At 39.8% G+C, this 17,338-nt stretch overlaps 3 protein-coding genes and 2 long non-coding RNA genes across 8 annotated transcripts; 2 read left to right on the plus strand and 3 right to left on the minus strand.

Moving 5' to 3' along the window:
• Positions 1-1,496: 1,496 nt before the first annotated feature.
• On the minus strand, positions 1,497-2,256 carry LOC130689786 (uncharacterized). Its single transcript, XR_009000811.1, has 4 exons — positions 2,149-2,256; positions 1,851-1,926; positions 1,685-1,786; positions 1,497-1,605 (listed from the first exon to the last, which is right to left on the minus strand). It is a non-coding gene; the product is annotated as an uncharacterized LOC130689786 (long non-coding RNA).
• Positions 2,257-2,393: 137 nt separating this feature from the next.
• LOC130689776 (zinc finger Ran-binding domain-containing protein 2-like) lies at positions 2,394-4,204 on the plus strand. 4 transcript variants are annotated; one of them, XM_057512718.2, is made up of 8 exons: positions 2,394-2,576; positions 2,640-2,867; positions 2,926-3,008; positions 3,066-3,184; positions 3,252-3,487; positions 3,548-3,601; positions 3,825-3,914; positions 4,016-4,204. In XM_057512718.2, the coding sequence occupies exons 1-8, from the start codon at positions 2,524-2,526 to the stop codon at positions 4,044-4,046; spliced, it is 894 nt and encodes a 297-aa protein (XP_057368701.1). In that variant the 5' UTR covers positions 2,394-2,523; the 3' UTR covers positions 4,047-4,204. The 4 variants fall into 4 exon arrangements, with proteins under 4 accessions (XP_057368701.1, XP_057368700.1, XP_057368702.1 ...); XM_057512719.2 differs by having other exon boundaries at positions 2,397-2,576; positions 2,640-2,701; positions 2,768-2,867; positions 3,825-4,204; XM_057512720.2 differs by having other exon boundaries at positions 2,397-2,576; positions 2,640-2,701; positions 2,768-2,867; positions 3,066-3,178; positions 3,825-4,204.
• Positions 4,146-5,397, minus strand: LOC130689779 (translocon-associated protein subunit delta-like). Its single transcript, XM_057512723.2, has 5 exons — positions 5,220-5,397; positions 4,743-4,861; positions 4,512-4,676; positions 4,383-4,448; positions 4,146-4,320 (listed from the first exon to the last, which is right to left on the minus strand). The coding sequence occupies exons 1-5, from the start codon at positions 5,356-5,358 to the stop codon at positions 4,216-4,218; spliced, it is 594 nt and encodes a 197-aa protein (XP_057368706.1). The 5' UTR covers positions 5,359-5,397; the 3' UTR covers positions 4,146-4,215.
• Positions 5,398-5,615: 218 nt separating this feature from the next.
• Positions 5,616-6,137, plus strand: LOC130689785 (uncharacterized). Its single transcript, XR_009000810.2, has 2 exons — positions 5,616-5,856; positions 5,925-6,137. It is a non-coding gene; the product is annotated as an uncharacterized LOC130689785 (long non-coding RNA).
• A 95-nt stretch (positions 6,138-6,232) lies between these two features.
• On the minus strand, positions 6,233-15,662 carry LOC130689780 (serine/threonine-protein kinase PLK1-like). The gene is made up of 10 exons (XM_057512724.2): positions 14,717-15,662; positions 12,373-12,480; positions 10,908-11,024; positions 10,615-10,826; positions 9,800-9,895; positions 9,329-9,707; positions 8,906-9,236; positions 8,637-8,793; positions 8,249-8,528; positions 6,233-8,186 (listed from the first exon to the last, which is right to left on the minus strand). The coding sequence occupies exons 1-10, from the start codon at positions 15,227-15,229 to the stop codon at positions 7,959-7,961; spliced, it is 2,421 nt and encodes an 806-aa protein (XP_057368707.1). The 5' UTR covers positions 15,230-15,662; the 3' UTR covers positions 6,233-7,958.
• Positions 15,663-17,338: the final 1,676 nt, after the last annotated feature.

The following is a 17,338-nucleotide window of genomic DNA, read 5'->3' on the forward strand; positions in this document are numbered from 1 at the left end:
TATGTGACTATAGCTCAATGGTTGAGCATCGGCGAGCAATGCCGAATATCAGGGTTCGACTCCCAATAGTTACTGAAAATTCAAATTAGAATCAGGTACATAACATAAAACGTGGTACAGTCCATGTAAACTATTCAGTATCATTAATGCACATAAAGTTGTAGAATCTCCATGAAGTGAGATTAAAGTGCACCGTTCCATATACAAAAAAGTCGTCTAACAAATAAAATACACTCTCATTATTGGAATCAGCTCAAAATTGAGAATATAACGTATACGTACTATAAAATGACATGGCGACATAAATAAGGAAATGTTCACATTCGTGAACAGTGCAGAGCAACAGCACGACAGTAAAATAAATTGTAATTTTTTTTTTTTAAGAATTTGTATTGACAATATTCTACACAATTTAAAGACTTGCAACTTTGAAAGGGCAAAATAGCCGATTTCAAAGTTGCTGTCAACCAAGGTAGGGGGAGACACTACCTCAGTTGACTCACCGGGGAGATTACCCGGTGCGTGGCTAAGAGAAGCCGGAAGAAGAGCGAAGGTTGCGGACAAGCTTTTACGTGAGCGATTAACTGTTAATTCGGATTTTTGGGTAGCCCCACAGCCCTCCAATGATATCATCGGACCATGAGGACCCCCACGTCCCCTTTCCAGACAGCGCACTCACAACCGTTACTGCTGATCACAGTAGGGGCATGACCCCCTACGGGCTTATTAAAAATCAAAGGGAAACGGGGCCACAGAAAAGAAGGGAGCCCAGATATGCACTCAATTTATATAACTTTTAATACTTTGTTTTCGGGCCGCAGCAACGACTGAAGGTAATGGGCAGGAAGCATTTTTCAAAAATTCCTTCGGGCTTCCAACCGTTATCATTATGAAATTTGGTTCGACTAGATACCTCTTCTGATTCAGTATGATTCTTAACCTGTTTAAAGAAAACGAAACATGAATCAATTTTTAAATGTTTGCCTACCAATATACATTCAATAAGGATCGGTGCAATCCTTCTTGACCTCTTGTTTTGGTGAACTACTGGTATTAATTGTATTCAGCTAATGGTTTCGCAGACATAGTGCTTGCTTAGATGGTTAGTTGACGGGCAGCGAAGAAACTAATCATTAAGCGACTACCTATTTTCTAATGCCTATGCAAATAACACAATAAATGGCATTTTAATTAGTTGTAATCATGGGTTTCCAGGCACGAAAAAAGAGACAGACTTATTGGATGAGACGGTTCAAAACGTTCCAACTTCTTTCAGGACCCCTGCATCAGAATGACAGACTGAGGAGTTCGGAAGTCACGAACTGAGATAGCCAATTTCGGTTATATACTTGATCCTTTCATACTAGGCATGTAATCTAAATTTGCTGTACAATGAAACAAGGCAGTAAAATAATTCTGTATAAAAAATTTACAAAATTGCATTTTGTTACACCTGTTAGGCTTTGTAAAGTGATACTAACTTACAACATAGTCCTGTAAAGTTGGTCACAGGGCATCACAACTCGACAAGCAATACATCTTCGATATAAACTGAAGCAGTCTGATTCAAGAATGGTTCCGTTGTCCAAACACACTGCATAGTGGCTGATGGAACAGCAGAAAATAAGGATGTAGATTAACTGATTTTCCAAAAATAAATACTTTTGATGTTTGGAATTCTGACCAACTGTTTCTGCTGTTCACATTTTTCAAAATGTTGAGCACGTACTAAAGGCCACCATAGCACAGAATTTTTTCCAGTTTTGCAAACATACCATCACAGCATCTACGAGGAACAGGAGAGGTTAAAAGTTTTCTTTCTTTAAAAATCTATTTGTTTTATAACATACTGTGATGAGCTCTTCTTTTGTAACGGGCAGCCCTCTCTAAGTACTTGCATAAGTAATGCTTCAATACTTGGAACAGCTGAAACAAGCGGTTGTGATAAAAAAAGTATCAGCACCACTGGCAAGAATATAAACATGAAGACTTGTTATGGACAATATCTACAGTTGGTACAAATGACAGATGGGGTGAAACCCTACTGACTATGACGAAATAGCCTGACGACATTTGGCAACCGTAAAGTACGCTACAGCGCTAGCACGATGCAGCAAAAAAATTCGGTGAGTGTATGTAGAGAATTACCTAGAAATCTGACCGGGAGGTAGGGAGAGCAGTGAAACAGAAAAAAAGGCCGATATTTTTTTTTATTTTTTGGGTAAAGCGGATTGCCATACGAGACTAACCAACCAGCATATCGTGATGATATACATTGACTATATAATAATATAAGGCCCACCCTCTACTGTAAGAAGAGCCATCTGGAAACGACATGGCGAGTGACGCGAAATTCTATAAGCTAGAGCTAGATGACGCGAACAAGTTGCTTTGCTAGAACTGCTTCAGTTTCATTTTCTAGCAACTACGGATCCGTTATTGTAATTGTAAACTGTTTACTGCCATTTAATCTACAGTTTAGCGGATTGATCTGTACCACGGAGAACTTTAATAGATTTATAAATGGCTACGAAATTTAGACCTGGTGATGGTGATTGGACATGTCCTGACGAAAGGTGAAGGTTTTGCTGTGTAGTTATATATTTTTTCTTTTTATGGCATAATTTTCTCATTATTAGCTGTGGGAACGTCAATTTTGCACGGAGAAGTGCCTGCAACCGTTGTGGCAAAGCTAAAGAAGGTTTTGTTTATTTAGAATTCTTATTTTGCATGCTCAGTGTAATAAAGTACTGTTTGATTCTTACAGATGATAAAGCTAAGGCAAAAAAACTTGGCATGGAAATTGGGAAAGATGCAGCCGAAAAAAGCAAAGGTCTTTTCAGCGCTGATGATTGGATGTGTACTAAGTATTAATTTGTACACATATAATTATGTATAAGTCTTAATATTTCTGATTGTTTGTAGGTGTGGTAATGTTAACTGGGCCAGAAGGTCAACTTGTAATGTGTGCAATGCCCCTAGATTTGGAGAAGTGGAAGAACGAACAGGTATGGCAGTTGCTGTGCAACAGAAGAATTTTAAATGAATTTCATGAATTAATCTAGGTTATGGAGGTGGTTACAATGAACGTGGAACTGTTGAATATAAGGAAAGACAAGAATCTGACGACGAATTTGATGAATTTGGACGAATAAAGAAAAAGTTTCGAAAAAATGATGTAAAAGTAAATCATCCTGTAATGAATTGTGAACACCAACGAGAAGTTTTAAAACTTTGGGTCAACTAATTAGAACTCACCGTTGAACGAACTACCTTCAACGTCACGTGATCAACACGCCGTAGCGGACGATGAAGAGGAGGAGGAAGAAGATGATGATGACGATGGAGATCTATCAAAATACGATCTTAGTGGTTGGGGTGATGATGACAATGAAAATCCGGAAGAAAAGAAGTCTTCACCCATGAACGATGTCCCGGCAAAATCAGAAAATGGTAGCAAATCTACCGCAGCGCGTCAATCAGAAAAGTATTTCATTTCAATAAGATTATGATGTTGCTGGAAGCTGAACTTGTAAATTTCTATTAGGTCCAGGTCCCCTTGTCGATCCAGATCGTCTTCTCGTTCCGGTTCTAGGTCAAGGTAACACCCGGTAGCGACACCGAGGCTATCGGGCAAAAATTTCTGTTTTTATTGTTGAATCGAAATGGGCCGAGATTTTTTTTATTTGGCCATCAAAATTATCATTTTTGAAATATGGTAACCGCTTGTAAGGTCCGTATCCCATTCGAACCCAAACGGTTATTCGAACCATTTCCAAGTTTAATTACGGAAGAACTTTAGACTACGTAGAATTTCTCTATAGCAGGAGCAGAAAGTCGGATAAGCGCAGTGATCGCCGTCGACGCCGTTCTAGATCTACCAGTGACTACTCTCGCAGCCGTTCGCGGTCAAGGTTTGGTTTGCCACTGATGGGCTTTCATTTCTAGTTTTAGAAATAAGTTTTGGGGAATATTGAGAAAACTTCTCTTCCATATTGGATTCTGCTGTTAATAGGTCTCGTTCCAGGAGCCGCAGACGTCGCTAAATAAATCTTCAAGTTCAATTAGAATAAGCTGATTGAATGTCGACCGAATCGCTTGCAAACTATTCGCTTTTCGCCCATGATTTAGTTATTTAGTATTCATTTTTCACTTTACTGCAATTTATTTTCTCATTGCAGAAATAAACAACATTTACTTCCAACGTTTACCATTTTACGCTTCCAATTTTGTTTTTGTCGTCAATGCATAGTACATCACGGCAAAGGCAACAATGACTGCCGCAAGTTCAGAATTAATCCACGGTCCATTGTACGCTCCCTAAGAGACACAAAAACTGTTTACTTGCGCTGTAAAATGAATTTAACATCATGAGAGGTTACTGGATGATTCAGGATCACAACTCCTAGAGGCTGAACAGTGGTTGTGTCTTCACCGTTGCGTTGAGCCTGATGATGAAAACATGATTACCAAATGAAAAACTTGGAAACTAAGATAACACAAAAAATTACCTTTCGCACAGCGGCATAACCTTCATCGTCGTATACTTTAATCTCAAAGTTACCGCGAGGTGCTTTCTTAGTTTCCTCCAACCAACTAACAACATATTCATTTGTTTCCTTGCTTTTTACAACAGACAAGGGTTTCCCACCAACCTCAGCATAAAGGGGAATATCCTGTGAAATGGATAAAAATTGGATTACATGAGAGCACTAAAACAAGATAAAGGTTTCAATTCTTACAGCAGGCTCTCCATCACAGCTCAGCTTAAACTGAGAAACATAGGCAATATTTGTTAAAATGGTGCCATCGAGAGTTGTAAAGGATGTAGAACTGAGTTTTGGATTGGAACAGGAAGAGGCTGCAATTATTAGAAAAAATTAAGAACACTGGTCGTATTTACTGTAGCTTTGGTACCCCTTAGGAAGATATGCCAACAAACTAAACATGCAAAGTTTTGTAATTGTCTTCCCAACTAGTGTTCTTTGAAACTTGATATTTGAAATTAAATACCACTAAATCTAACTCAAAAAGTCCTGTTTTCTGAATTTTCTTTTTTTTTAAGCAACCCCATCTTACTGTAATTTCCAGGGAAGACTAAACGTTTGCATTTGATCTACTTTTTAGCCGGCTTCGAGTGTCATGTTCAATACAATATAATTATTCGTTGTTAAAAAACGTAAGACATAGAATCGAAAAAATTAAACAAAGGTAAATACCTGAGACAGCAGAAAGGCACACGGCAAGAGAAAAAGCGATCAAGAATTTGCAGGACATGATGGGATTCAATACGATTGCTAATGGACAGTGGTTGTTGAGGAATCTTCGGTGGTTTGACAGCAAAACTGTATTGTTCATTTTTTTGCCACCAGAGGCGTACAGCCACGTTTGATGATGTTTTCACAACGCTGCCAAACATGTATTGCAATCTTTTATGAAGTCTGTTCGCTACCAAGTTGAAGACAAAACGACCTTTTGTAATGCATAAAATGACTTTAAATACTTTATGGCTATATAATTAATTCAATCATAGCTTTTGTTAATAAATAAAAACTAATTTTATCCGTCGTCTGTTTCTGCCATCTAGCGGGCAAAGAAGAACTGCTGAAAGACAATAATGGAGGTGAAGTTGGGGAAAGGAAAGTGTTTGGAGAAGGACATATTGTTGTACAATTTTCCGGAGTTTGCACATCAGCTTGAAGCACGTTCAATGCCCAATTAAGGTGAAATAACTTGCCTTTCCTCACAACGTTTCGAAGCAGGTGAAATTCAACTTGATGACATCTCTGCACCGTATTTTGAAAAAGAAAGGAATAAATAGATGATCCCTGCAATGGCAAGGTTACAATACATAAAGTAATGATTAAGAATTTCCTTTCATGCCAAGAATGTCATGTTAACTTGAGAAGTTTATTCAACAAAAGCTTATTTCCGTGTTTGAGAATCACAATACGAGTCAACTCGTGTTTCTCTACAGCCAATCTTCTTCCGCCCTCCTGGACGTATCATGGCCGCCCACACGGTAAATTCAAAACATTTCGTGAGTACGGCCGACAAGAGAGGCGTACATATGCCTCGTTTTGGAAAATTTACCATCCAAAAAAGAAATACACACAATAGCGTTCCCGATGAGTAAACCCGTTTATTTCTTGTTTCGTCCTTTTTCTCCATGTAGGAATGCAGCAAAAACAACAAAACAACCTAAGGAATTTCAAGGGAAATCGAATAAAACTTGGACGAGCGGAACAAGTTTTGTATTTTATTTAAACTCTCACACGCAATCATCATTTGTCGATTACACCGAGAGGGGGGATGAGGAGAGGAGGGCGCTGAGCGAAACAACACTTCAATCGGTTGTAGAATCGAAATGGCTGGACCGTGCGCTAGCGAATAGCACGCGGGAACAAACAAAAAAATAACACAACAAAAAAAAAAAAGGAATTACACACACAAAAATCAGAACTCGATCATTTTTCATCGTTTTCGATTTCTCGATCGTGAGGATCAACATAGAAAGAAAAACATAAAAAAGGAGTGAAAGGGACATTTCGAATTGATACCGATTGACATCGAAAGAATTGGATACAAAAAACAAAACACGATCGCGGAAAACACGATCAATTTCGCCCATTCACGTCGCAATTCAAAGAGGGACGCCAGCACGAAAGACAAAATTGGACACAAAAACAAAAACAATTTTTTTTTTTTTTTGCAATTCCCCCCCCCCCCCCCTTCCCATATAACAGATGGACGACACGACCGAAAATGTCGGGATATAAATTTCTAATATAGCCCCACGCAAACTCACGATATGTTCTTGATTCCTTGGTTACGGCTTTTTTTCTGGTGCTTGTGGGTGTTACATTAGTACACACCCACACACACACACAAAAATTCTTCCTCTTACTTTTTTTTTTTTTTCTTATTTGATTTGTTTTTTTTTTTTCACTTACTTTTCTTCTCACACGTAAACCGGCGAAACATACAAGAGATGGAGAGGGAAAAAGACCGGAAACATGCACACATAGAATGAGAAACGAAATAAGGGGTCGAGTGTTTAACCAAAGCGAACAATGGCCTTTTTTTTTCTTCTTCTTGTTGTTGTTGCTGTAAACCTCCCAAGTCAAAACGGACACAAAAATGGGGGGGGGAGTTGACCATCGTTTCGATTTTTTCTCATGAAAGACTTTTCAGGGATTATTTTTTGTTAGAAAAATTAAAGAAAACTAAAGAAAAACGGGACAACATAATGAGAGAGAGAGAGAAAAAAAAATAGCGTGATGAATTTTTCTACTGGAAGATGAGGAAAGAAAAATGACAGAATTGACTAGCTGGGCTAATGGAGAAGTGGGGATGGATGAATGGGGTGTGAGAGGGGATGCTCGTCATTGTTTTTTTTTTTACCAGCTAGCGAGGGGCGATGAAATTTGTATCAATATCATGATTAACATTTTAGCTTCTTAGGGAGAATAGACAACAAATCAAGGCAAGAGAAAGACAATGCTGATGTACAACAGGGAAAAACAAATCAAGGCCAAAAAAAAATAAACAAAAATCAATCGAAAGTCAAATTTCCAAGATGAACATGATTTCTTACTAAGAAAAGGTGTGCAAAGAAGCAAAATTTGGAAGAATTCGAATCATCATTATTTTGGAAAACATAACACGAAAAATAAGAAGAAGAAACAAATAAGGGTAAAGAAGGAAGGAAGGGTCGCGAAACGAGATCAATGAACGCGACATTGGAAAGCTTTTCCCTTTTTTTTTTTTTTTTTTCAAAATTGTGTCGATGATTTGCATTTAGGGATAGATGAAGAAGAAATATTGAAAAGAGCTCCTTTTTTAGAGGTAAGAAGGTAGTTGTGGTGCTACGTGATTGAACACAAATGTGGATAAACATTTTCCTTTTCATGTGGTTTCGCTTTTCTTTTAAATATCCTATGAGGCGGAGAGAGAGATCAAACTTTATCCCCGTCCAATTCGGCGAATTCTCGCAATACCGTCAGCGCAAAGACGAGCCGCTCACGCAGGGTTGACTCGCAGCCGAGCTGCGAAATGTCAACCAAACGATACGTGGCGCTCAATCGCTCACTGTTGATGTACGTTACCCAGTACTGGGTGACGGCCGACGTCGATGACGTGTCGGCCGAAAGAACGATCTTCGTGTGATCCTTAAAAAAATTGATCTGCAACCCACCAATTCAAGCGTTTAATACGATTTAATTAAAAGAATAAAACGATTCATTACCTGCAGCGTGTTGTTATCTAATTGCATAATGATAGCCTTGGGCGTGCGAACCCAACGCTTCATGTGGACGAACGATCGGCGTCTGTGTGCGGGCGACGTCGTTGACGACGACGACGCCTGGTCCTGTTGCTGTTGTTGGCTGTCGCCTCCTTCCGTCAAATTCTCATCCATATATTGGGCGAAATAGCGAAGGAGAGTCAATCGTTCCACCAGATACGATGGAAGAGCATTCAGACTGTAACTACTCGTCTTCCCGGTAGAGTCTTGGAAATCCAAGCGACTAAAAATTAGAATTTTAGCAATGAATTAATAATGTAATCATTTTAATAAAATAAAAAACGAGACACATCAAAGCGGAAAAATACAGTGGGAACAAGAAAAAGCTTACTTCCTGTCGCCAGAGTAGCTTATCCTAGTGCTGTCATTGAAGAGGACGCCCACAGCCCGGTCTGACAGCTGGAAACCGAAGCCATATTTGTTGGAGTAGTCGATCCATTTGGAGATGAAGAGCGGATTACACGGCACGGCGCACGGGTTCGACGGAACTACATTTTTTGTTTTAAATTTTTACAATTAAAATTTTGTTTTGTTTTTATTTATTAAAAAAAAAAAAAAAAAAAAAAAAAAAAAAGGATAAACAGATTCTTTCTCTCATACCTTGTGCAGCGTGATAAAGGCAAGAATCTAAGGCAGAATACAAGGACGGTTGTTGTTGTTGTACGGCAGGTGCTGAAGACGTTGGGGCAGGAGGTGGACCAACCCTTCCGCCTTGTTCTTTATTGTGGTCGTCGCGATCGGGGCACAACACGTTGGTTATCTTTTGCTTTAAAGACCCTGGAAGACCCCTCTGCTGTTGTTGTTGTTGTTGTTGCTGCTGCTGTTGTTGAGCCTCTTTCTTCTCTTTCCGACAAGCCGGCGTCTCCTTCAGACTGTGACTTCTGGCAACGCGTTGATCCTTTTGACTCTGGTTATTACCATTGCTCGGAACCTTTCAAAAAAAAAAATAATAATAAATTGAAATACCAGGCGGACGGAAAAAAAAAAAGAAAAGAAAGATGAGTTTTGCTGTGATGCCCATACCTTGACGGATTCCGGGCGCGATCTGTTGCCTTGAAAACTAGACGGGACGCGAAGGTGATGCGTTACCGGACTGGTATTTTCATTAGTGGAATCTCCATCAGATCTGATGCCACTGTCGTTGGAGGCGAACGTCGGCGCTTTTGAGCAGCACGACGGCGGCAATGAGGCGGGCATGAAGCCACTCGTGAAAAAATCGTGCTTGAGCACCTGGTCTAGCGTTGGCCGATGAGCTGGATCGGGAGCCAGTAATTGACGGATCAATGAACGAGCGGGCCGCGACACCCACTGTGGAATCACATACATATTGTGAGCAATTCTAGAGTACGTCTCTGCCAATGTAGACGTCTCGAATGGCGGCTGGCCAACCAACATGGCGTACCTGAACAATCAAAAACGGGCAATAAAATCCAATTAGCCAAACGAACTTTTCACACGAACATTTTAAAACAAAACAAAAAAAAAATCGCTTACATGATGCATCCCATGGCCCAGAGATCCGCTTCGTATCCGTGTCCTTGACGACTCAAAACTTCCGGAGCGATATAGTTTGGCGTTCCGCATATCGTCCTTTTGGAAAGATTAAAAAAAAAAAAAAAAAAACGAAAATAGAGCAAAGGCCACCAACTTACACCATTTAGAAATCAATTGGCACATACGGAGGACCTCCTAGTTTTTCATTTTAACCTACGTCTACTAAACTTAACAACGACACCCAGGTAAGAAAATGTTTTGAAAAGGGGGGGGGGGGAGCGATAGAGCTATTGATTCTCTTTCACAAGGAAACAGGTCAGAACTACAACGGCGGCACTGTACCTTCTTATTTTTTTAGTGGGGGTCGGCGTTTCACAAAAGGAACAAGAAAACGACAAAAAAAAATAAATACTTTAAGGGGGGATGAAAAAAAAAGGAAATTGAACACATTGAGATCAATTGGACCATCTTGATATATTCTTTTACCTTTTTTAGTGCCTCCGTTATTTTTACCTTCAAATGTAGCATCGGTGCTTCTTTTGTTAACTCGTTTTCTTTTCAAACAACCCCTAGAAAAGACCCCCACCCAGACACATCCCCCCCCCTTTTCCACTTAACCATCTACTTTCGAATTCAACTCGTCTCTCGACATTCCATCGGTAAACAACATGTTTGTGTGACAACGTCTATATAGAACCCTCTTGTCAGAATCGCCCCCTTTTTTTTTCCCTCTCTGTTTCCAGCTGATAACAAGGACGTGAACTTGACTGGGTTGTCATCAAGTTTAAAGAGCGGACGAAAACATCTTAACTTACACTTTAGATTCGGCATGAAGCCGAGCGGCTAATCCGAAATCGCCAATTTTCACCGTCATGTTCTCGGATAAAAACATGTTGCCCAGCTTGAGATCGCGGTGGACAATACGGGCACCGTGGACATAACGGAGGCCGTCGGCCAGCTGGCGTAAATAGAATCGAACTTCGGGCTCCGTCAAAGTCTTTCGGTGTTTCATCACGTGCACCAAACTCTGTTTTTATTGAAATGATATCATCAATTTAAGTATTTCGTTTTAAAAGCTGTTGTAAAACTTTTTTTTTGCGTGCAATACCTTTTTGGAACAGTTCTCCAGAATGATGTAGACATTATCCGAGTCCTCGAAGCAATGATAAAAGCGGACGACGTTAGGGTGAACCAAGTTTCTGTGAAGTTCAATTTCCCTGGCAATCTAAAAATGTACAGGAAAAAAAAAATGTATAATTAATTAATTCGAAATCTTGGCTAAAAATAAATGAGTTTTTAGACCCCCAGTGAGCAAAGGGATCTCCTCCCTGGGAGAGTTAAAAAAAAAAAAAAAAAGTCCGACAAGAAAAAAAAAAAGGGAAATGTGTAAAACAGGAATAAGTTACGTCCACGTTGGGGGTCATTTTCCCCCTTTTCTCCTAAAAAAAAAATTACTATTACAACCATTTCAATTATTTTTAGAACCGTTTTCAACTTAGGACATCGATAACCATTTTTTTAAAAGGGGTTTCATTTCCTGACTCACAGCGAAACGTTAAGGAATTTGCCGATTCTCCTTGATTTTTTTTTTTTTTTTAACATTTTCTCCGAACTTCACGTGGCTTGCGTCCACGACGACACGTTCGCCACACTAACCGAAAAGAAATGCAGAGCTCTATTTTTACACGCATAGCAGAGGCTATTTGGCACGATGTCACACGGTTGGACATTTCTCTCTGCTTTGCAGGACCCAGACAGATGTTCTCCCCTCCTTTTTTTTTTTACCCGTCCAATTCAGAGATTCCAGCTGCCGACAAACAAGCTTCAACGACCACGAAATTAATAAAATATTCTTTTCTCTTTAAATTCGTTCAAGTATTTTAGCTTTAAAAAAATATAATGAATTATATCTCCCGGGAGGGCATATGGTGGTTATTCCATCAGCTGGACCAACTTATTTTTTTTTGTTTTGTTTTGTTTGTTTCTGGTGATTATGGCGTCAAAACACTCGGCAGGATCGTGCCGTCGTTTTCCCACGGCCAAGTTCAGAGAACGAAACTGTTTTTAGAGCTCAGGTCACATGTCTCTGTCTTCTCTTTTTTTTTTTTTTTCTTTTCCCCATTCGGTTTCGAATTTCAAACAAACACAATAACGAGGGGGAGAGAGAAAAGGGCAGAGGTGGTGGCGATCCAGCGATAGTGTCCACCAGATGGATCCTCCAGACTATAAAATATGTGCGTTCAAACTAGGTCACAATTTAATCGAATAAAAAAAAAATTAAAATTGATGACATGTGTTTTTAACTTCCAGCTGTGTGTGGGCCGATTTCAATAGAAAACATCTGTCAATGAAAAAAAAAAAAAAAAAAAAAGACTTGTCGTCCGCGTTTGTTACGTGTTAATTCTAGAGCTGTGGCTGAGCGGAAGCCCTTGTAAAGGATATAATAGGTTGGAAAAATAGTGGGGGTGGAGAGTTAACACACTAAATGTGGAAATGGCTTCCTGTTGAAGATAGTTAACAGCTGTTATTTCTCGACTAAACAAAAGAATATGCTTTTAAAAAATAATATTTACCTTTTCTTTGTGGTGAGGTTTGGTGATGCGCGATTTAGGGATGATTTTACCCGCGTAGACATGTCCAGTCGTCAAATCCGTCAGTTCGTGGACCCGTGCAAATCCGCCCTATTTTTAGGAGGGGTAGAAAAAAAAATAGGATCAGTATCACGGAAAGAAGATGGCAGACAGCGATACCCCCGTACAAACACACACCCCCCCCCCAAAAAAAACGGAGGGCAAAACAAAAATAATCTTAATGAAGTGGTTGTTTTGTGCTTTTTTTGTGTGTCTAGACAGGATTTATGTGTATATACCATCAGAAGGAGCAACACACACATTTTCTTCTTCTTCAAATGGCAATACATTTTTATCTAAAAAGAAGAAAAAACCAGTTTGACCCTATGAAAAAGAAAAAAAAAATCAAAGGGAATAAAATAAAATTCCATAAAAATAAAATACATCTCCGACAACAAGACAAATCTGAGTTCAAAAAAAAAAAAAAAAAAAAAAAAGGACGATGATGGTTGCCAGAGATAGGGGTTATATGGTGAGAGGAAGGGTATACCCTCGGAGCCAAAAGAAAGAGCTGGTCTGTGCGAGCGAGCGAACGGTTCTTTCGTGATTGTTCGGCATCGAAGGAGGAGGAACCGGCAGGAGGTCTGACAGAGTTATTTCCCTTTCATTTCAATATCTTTTTCTTTTTTTTTCTTTTTTTTCTTGACGAAGAAAATGGATGAAAGCCAGGAGAAAGAAGAAGAAGTGAATGAATAGAAAGAAGAAAGGTGGAAGTATATGGTAGCCCCTGCGGGAGTGTGTAAAGAACCCAAAAACGAGAGGGATGGTTATATAGAGGAGGTAAAAAATAAAAAAATAAAAAGAGAAACAACCCGATTCAAGGTTTTTCTCACACGACCCAAAGTCATGGAGAAGAAGAAGAGGGGAGGACGAATCAAAATTCTCTTGTTGCATATATACAATTGTACTGGAGAAGTATCAAAAAGAGGAGAAGTCAGTGGGCCAGCCACTTCCTTTCTTAGTCTTGATCGTGACCCCATGCAACCGTCAGGTCACATATGCTGACTACCTTTTGCGTGATAATGATATTTTTCCGGTCATTTCATATCCCCCTAGCCCACCATTTTTTTACGACCAGATTTTCCTTAATTGGTCGGCAAAACTACGGCTACCAAACAAAAGCTTCTTATTACCTACGGTCTAATTAACAACACGCTAAAGAGGAGAGAAAGCTACAAACAACACACAAAAAAAAATTTAAAGGGCTCCTTCTTCTTTTTCATGATAACAAAATGAAAAAGTCACATGGCTCCCTCTAACGCAATGTCACAATGCGAGCCACGTCCACAAGATCATCATCAAGGTTATGGAACAAGAAGAGGTGAAGGGCCTTCTTGACCGATTCTCTCTCTCTCTCTCTCTCTGTGTAGCATCGGAGAAGAAGAAAGGTACAGTATAAACTTCTCCTATATCTTCCACACACACAACTGGTGGATGTGTCGCGACGACAAAAGATAACCCAAAAACCACCCCTACGGTTTCTTCTTGGATAAGACTGAAAAAAAAAAAAAGAACCAGAATATAAGCGAGTGGTGAACAATCACATAAAGAAGGTGGTAGCGGCAGCAGCCCATAGTGAGGGGTTGGTGGCCATTTACCTGCCCCAAAGGCAACAACACAGAGGTAGAGGAAACCCGTTGTTGAGTTTGCTGCTGCTTTATTTTTTTTTTTTTTTTTGCTGCTGCTGGTACAAACTTCTTCCCTAGATGCCCTCCAGCAAAGATGAACAGAGGGTGTATATTTAAAAAAAAGCAAGGGAAAAAAAATATGTTTTTTTTTTTCAGGAAGGGGGGTTAAATTCATAAAAAATAAAACCCCCCGTCCGGTTTCTTTTTTGTCTAAGAAAAAAAAAAATCTTGTGGTTTTCGTAGAATTAAAAAAAAAAAAAAAGGGAAGAAAAAGTTGTTTTTGTTGATGGGGAGGATTACACATCGGCCATCAGCTGATCAAGTGGGTCAGGCGCAACACAAAGGGCTTTAACCAGAGGCGCTTTTTTCTTCTCTCTTTCCTTCTCGTTGTTGTTTTCCCATCGAACCCTCTACCAAAAGAAACCACCTTACCAGTTTCTTCTTGCTTTCAATTCAAGGTTGAGGGCAAAGAGAAAACCTTTTTTTTTTTCTTTCTTAATCTTATTCCATCATCATCATTTTCAACCCCCCCCCCTTCGAAAAAGAACACTGGGTTAAAAAACAAAACCCCGCACACACAAGATATTTTTTTAGCCCAGGGTTAATTGACACATCTTTTGTCTGTAAAAAAAAAAAAAAAAAAGAAAAAGTCTAATTACCTTTCCTAGGAATCTGCCTTTAAGGTAAGTTGTATTTTTGCTCCGATCGACGATATACTGAAGTCCATCATCATGGACTGGAGGTAGAAGCAAAGTGGATGACGGGGTAGTTGCCAGAGCAGAGGAAGACGATTGTTGTTGAACCATCTGATGATGTGGTGAAAGAATATGATGGTGGTTGAGCAGAACATGACTGCTGCTGGATGTGCTACTGCTGCTTGTAGCGGAAGTGGGCGATCCCCCATGGGGCGTCGTCAAACCATCGCGAAGACCAGCCACCCCTGAATCCATCGACTCGTTGTTATTCATCGGCTCTTTACCACCACCAGTACATCCGGTCAACACTGCAACAGACGGACTCGATGATGTGCTATTCTTCAACTGAGTAGCCAGCACGGAAATTGGAGATGTCATCGTGGCGGAAGAAGAATTCGTAGAAGGCACTGGACTGTTGCGTTGTTGATGCTGGGGTGGGTAAAGCAAATGGCGAGACTCGTGTCTCAATGACCCCATGACTTTCTCTATTTCAATTGGGGGAAAAAAAACTACCCACACACACACGTTCTTCGATGATAAATCAGAACGTTACTTGATGCTGAGCAATCTGTGACTCATTCGAACAATGTTGCATCAACACGTGTTTGTGCGAAATTCTTTTGCTTCCCCCCTCTTTTCTTTCTTTTAATGGCCGATCACCAGCCACGTGTTTTCAACAAAGACTTTTTCCCCCCTCGTTGCTCTCTCTCTCTCTCAACAAACGATAACAATTCCTTAGATAATTCACGAGCGTAACATTTAGATATTCTTTTTTGGATAGATGCTACAGAACATATTCACACATATTCACTGACACATTGGGAGAAAAAGAATAACGAAAAAAGGAGAAAAGTGAGAGAAAGAGAGAGAGAGAGACATAAAAACGTTTCGTGTCCTCTCTCTTCTAGCACCGACCGAACACTGACTGTGTAGGAAGCGCGCATGGGGGCCTTTTGCATGCACGTCGACGTATGCTGGTGGTTGGGCCAATGGCCTGCAGACGATGCACATGGTTGGCATTTGAAACTCCGCCCTTAGGAAAGAGCCCCTCTGGCGTATCCACAGACGACTGCTGTGCTCTCTGTTGATAATAATTCTTTTTTTCCCCAAACGATGAGTTTATGGCTACCTTTTCTTTTATTTTCATGACAAGAAATTACAGAAACAAGTGGAATCGATATTCATAATCCAGTGTAGTTTTATGTAAGTTATATAGTTAAAAATCGTGGCCTATTTTTCTACTTGTTTTTTTCTTCTTCTTGGACGACAGAACCTGTCAAATGGAAATGATAAAATGAGTTGAAAACTTCGTGAACTAGGGTCTTGTGCTGAACTGTGGACTGTGTAGATAAAGGCTATCACGTGGCTAGATAACCATATCGTCTCCCCCTTTCTTTATTCAAATAAAAAATAACTTATTTCCTCGTTTAAAATGATTTATACCAACACACTGCTCAAGAGTTTTCTCTATGTTACCGATTGTTTCACCAGCTTAATTGAAGCAGTGCTGACGAGCTTGTGACGTGATGATTACGTTCAGCAACCAAAGCTGTTCAGCTCTACATACACCCTACATACTGTATACAAAGGACAAAAAAAGTTGAAAAAAAGTCTTTTTTACTTTTCGAGGGGTGAAGAAGGGAGCGATCTGTTATTATTTTATAATCAGACCTTGCTCGAGGATGAACTTGCCTCGTTTCACGCAATCTCCCCCCCCCCCCCTACACTAGCAGGACACATAGCTGTTCCATCATTGGTTTTTAAAGCTTTCAAACGTAGCTTTCCGTGATGTGACACATTACCAGCATAGTTTGACTCAGTTGTAAATTTTCGGGGCAAAAGTAGTCTACCGTATGCAATTGGTTCGGCAACAGAGACATTCAGAAAATGAAACTAATGCGATGCCAGTGAACCCAACGGAGGAAATGTCACCACCGTGTTACGTAAAGAATTTCGACACGCGTTTATGCACACCTGTCCTTGCTCTGCCCGGAATCGACTTTATGCTCCGTTGTACACACAGGCAGTGTATGGTATATTTATTTTCCATTCTATCAATATCTACTGCAGTAAATAAGGTAAAGAAAGGAAACAAAAAGAAAAAAAAAAAAAACTTTTGGTTTTTTTCCCAAAGTTTTGCGGTCATTGATCGTCGAGAACTGCACGCGTGAAGTCATTCGCAACTGGTTTAACGTGCTTTTGCTGTTGTCGACTGCAGTCAGGGGAGACTATCGTATATACATATTTATTTCATTATCATTTCTCCCTAAAAGGTATGGGAGGGTATATCGAAAGACACGCATATAACGACACAGCAGACTAGTTTTTCTCCCAACAACAAAATTTCCTGATTCTCTTTTTGTAATCTCACAGGGCATTTCCACCGAAAAAACAACACCAAACTTCTCAGTAGTACCACCTTCTTTTTTTTTTTTTTTTTTTAGCCAGGTGGTCTTTAAAAAAAAAAAGAGGGGGAACTTAAAAGTCTTAAAAAAAAAAAACAACTTTCAAGTTCTATGTGTACAAGGTCGTGTGTTGTCTCCAGCTGCAACTGTTTTGTGTACTATCGTATCCTTTTTTTTGTAG

The sequence above is a fragment of the Daphnia carinata genome, chromosome 6, assembly GCF_022539665.2.
Source record: "Daphnia carinata strain CSIRO-1 chromosome 6, CSIRO_AGI_Dcar_HiC_V3, whole genome shotgun sequence".
Classification (NCBI taxonomy): Eukaryota; Metazoa; Arthropoda; class Branchiopoda; order Diplostraca; family Daphniidae; genus Daphnia; species Daphnia carinata.

Bases quoted from the DNA above. Each gene is read 5' to 3' on its own strand.
- LOC130689776 (XM_057512717.2), top strand. From the start codon at position 2,524: ATGGCTACGAAATTTAGACCTGGTGATGGTGATTGGACATGTCCTGAC. The intron at 2,577-2,639 runs GTGAAGGTTTTG...TCTCATTATTAG, and splicing joins TGGACATGTCCTGACGAAAG to CTGTGGGAACGTCAATTTTG. The intron at 2,868-2,925 runs GTATTAATTTGT...GATTGTTTGTAG, and splicing joins GATGATTGGATGTGTACTAA to GTGTGGTAATGTTAACTGGG.
- LOC130689779 (XM_057512723.2), bottom strand. From the start codon at position 5,358: ATGAACAATACAGTTTTGCTGTCAAACCACCGAAGATTCCTCAACAAC. The intron at 4,862-5,219 runs GTATTTACCTTT...TAATAATTGCAG, and splicing joins GTGCCTTTCTGCTGTCTCAG to CCTCTTCCTGTTCCAATCCA. The intron at 4,321-4,382 runs GTAACCTCTCAT...TGTGTCTCTTAG, and splicing joins TTGTGATCCTGAATCATCCA to GGAGCGTACAATGGACCGTG.
- LOC130689780 (XM_057512724.2), bottom strand. From the start codon at position 15,229: ATGGGGTCATTGAGACACGAGTCTCGCCATTTGCTTTACCCACCCCAG. The intron at 12,481-14,716 runs GTAATTAGACTT...TCCTAAAAATAG, and splicing joins AAGGCAGATTCCTAGGAAAG to GGCGGATTTGCACGGGTCCA. The intron at 9,708-9,799 runs GTAAGCGATTTT...TTGATTGTTCAG, and splicing joins TGGGCCATGGGATGCATCAT to GTACGCCATGTTGGTTGGCC.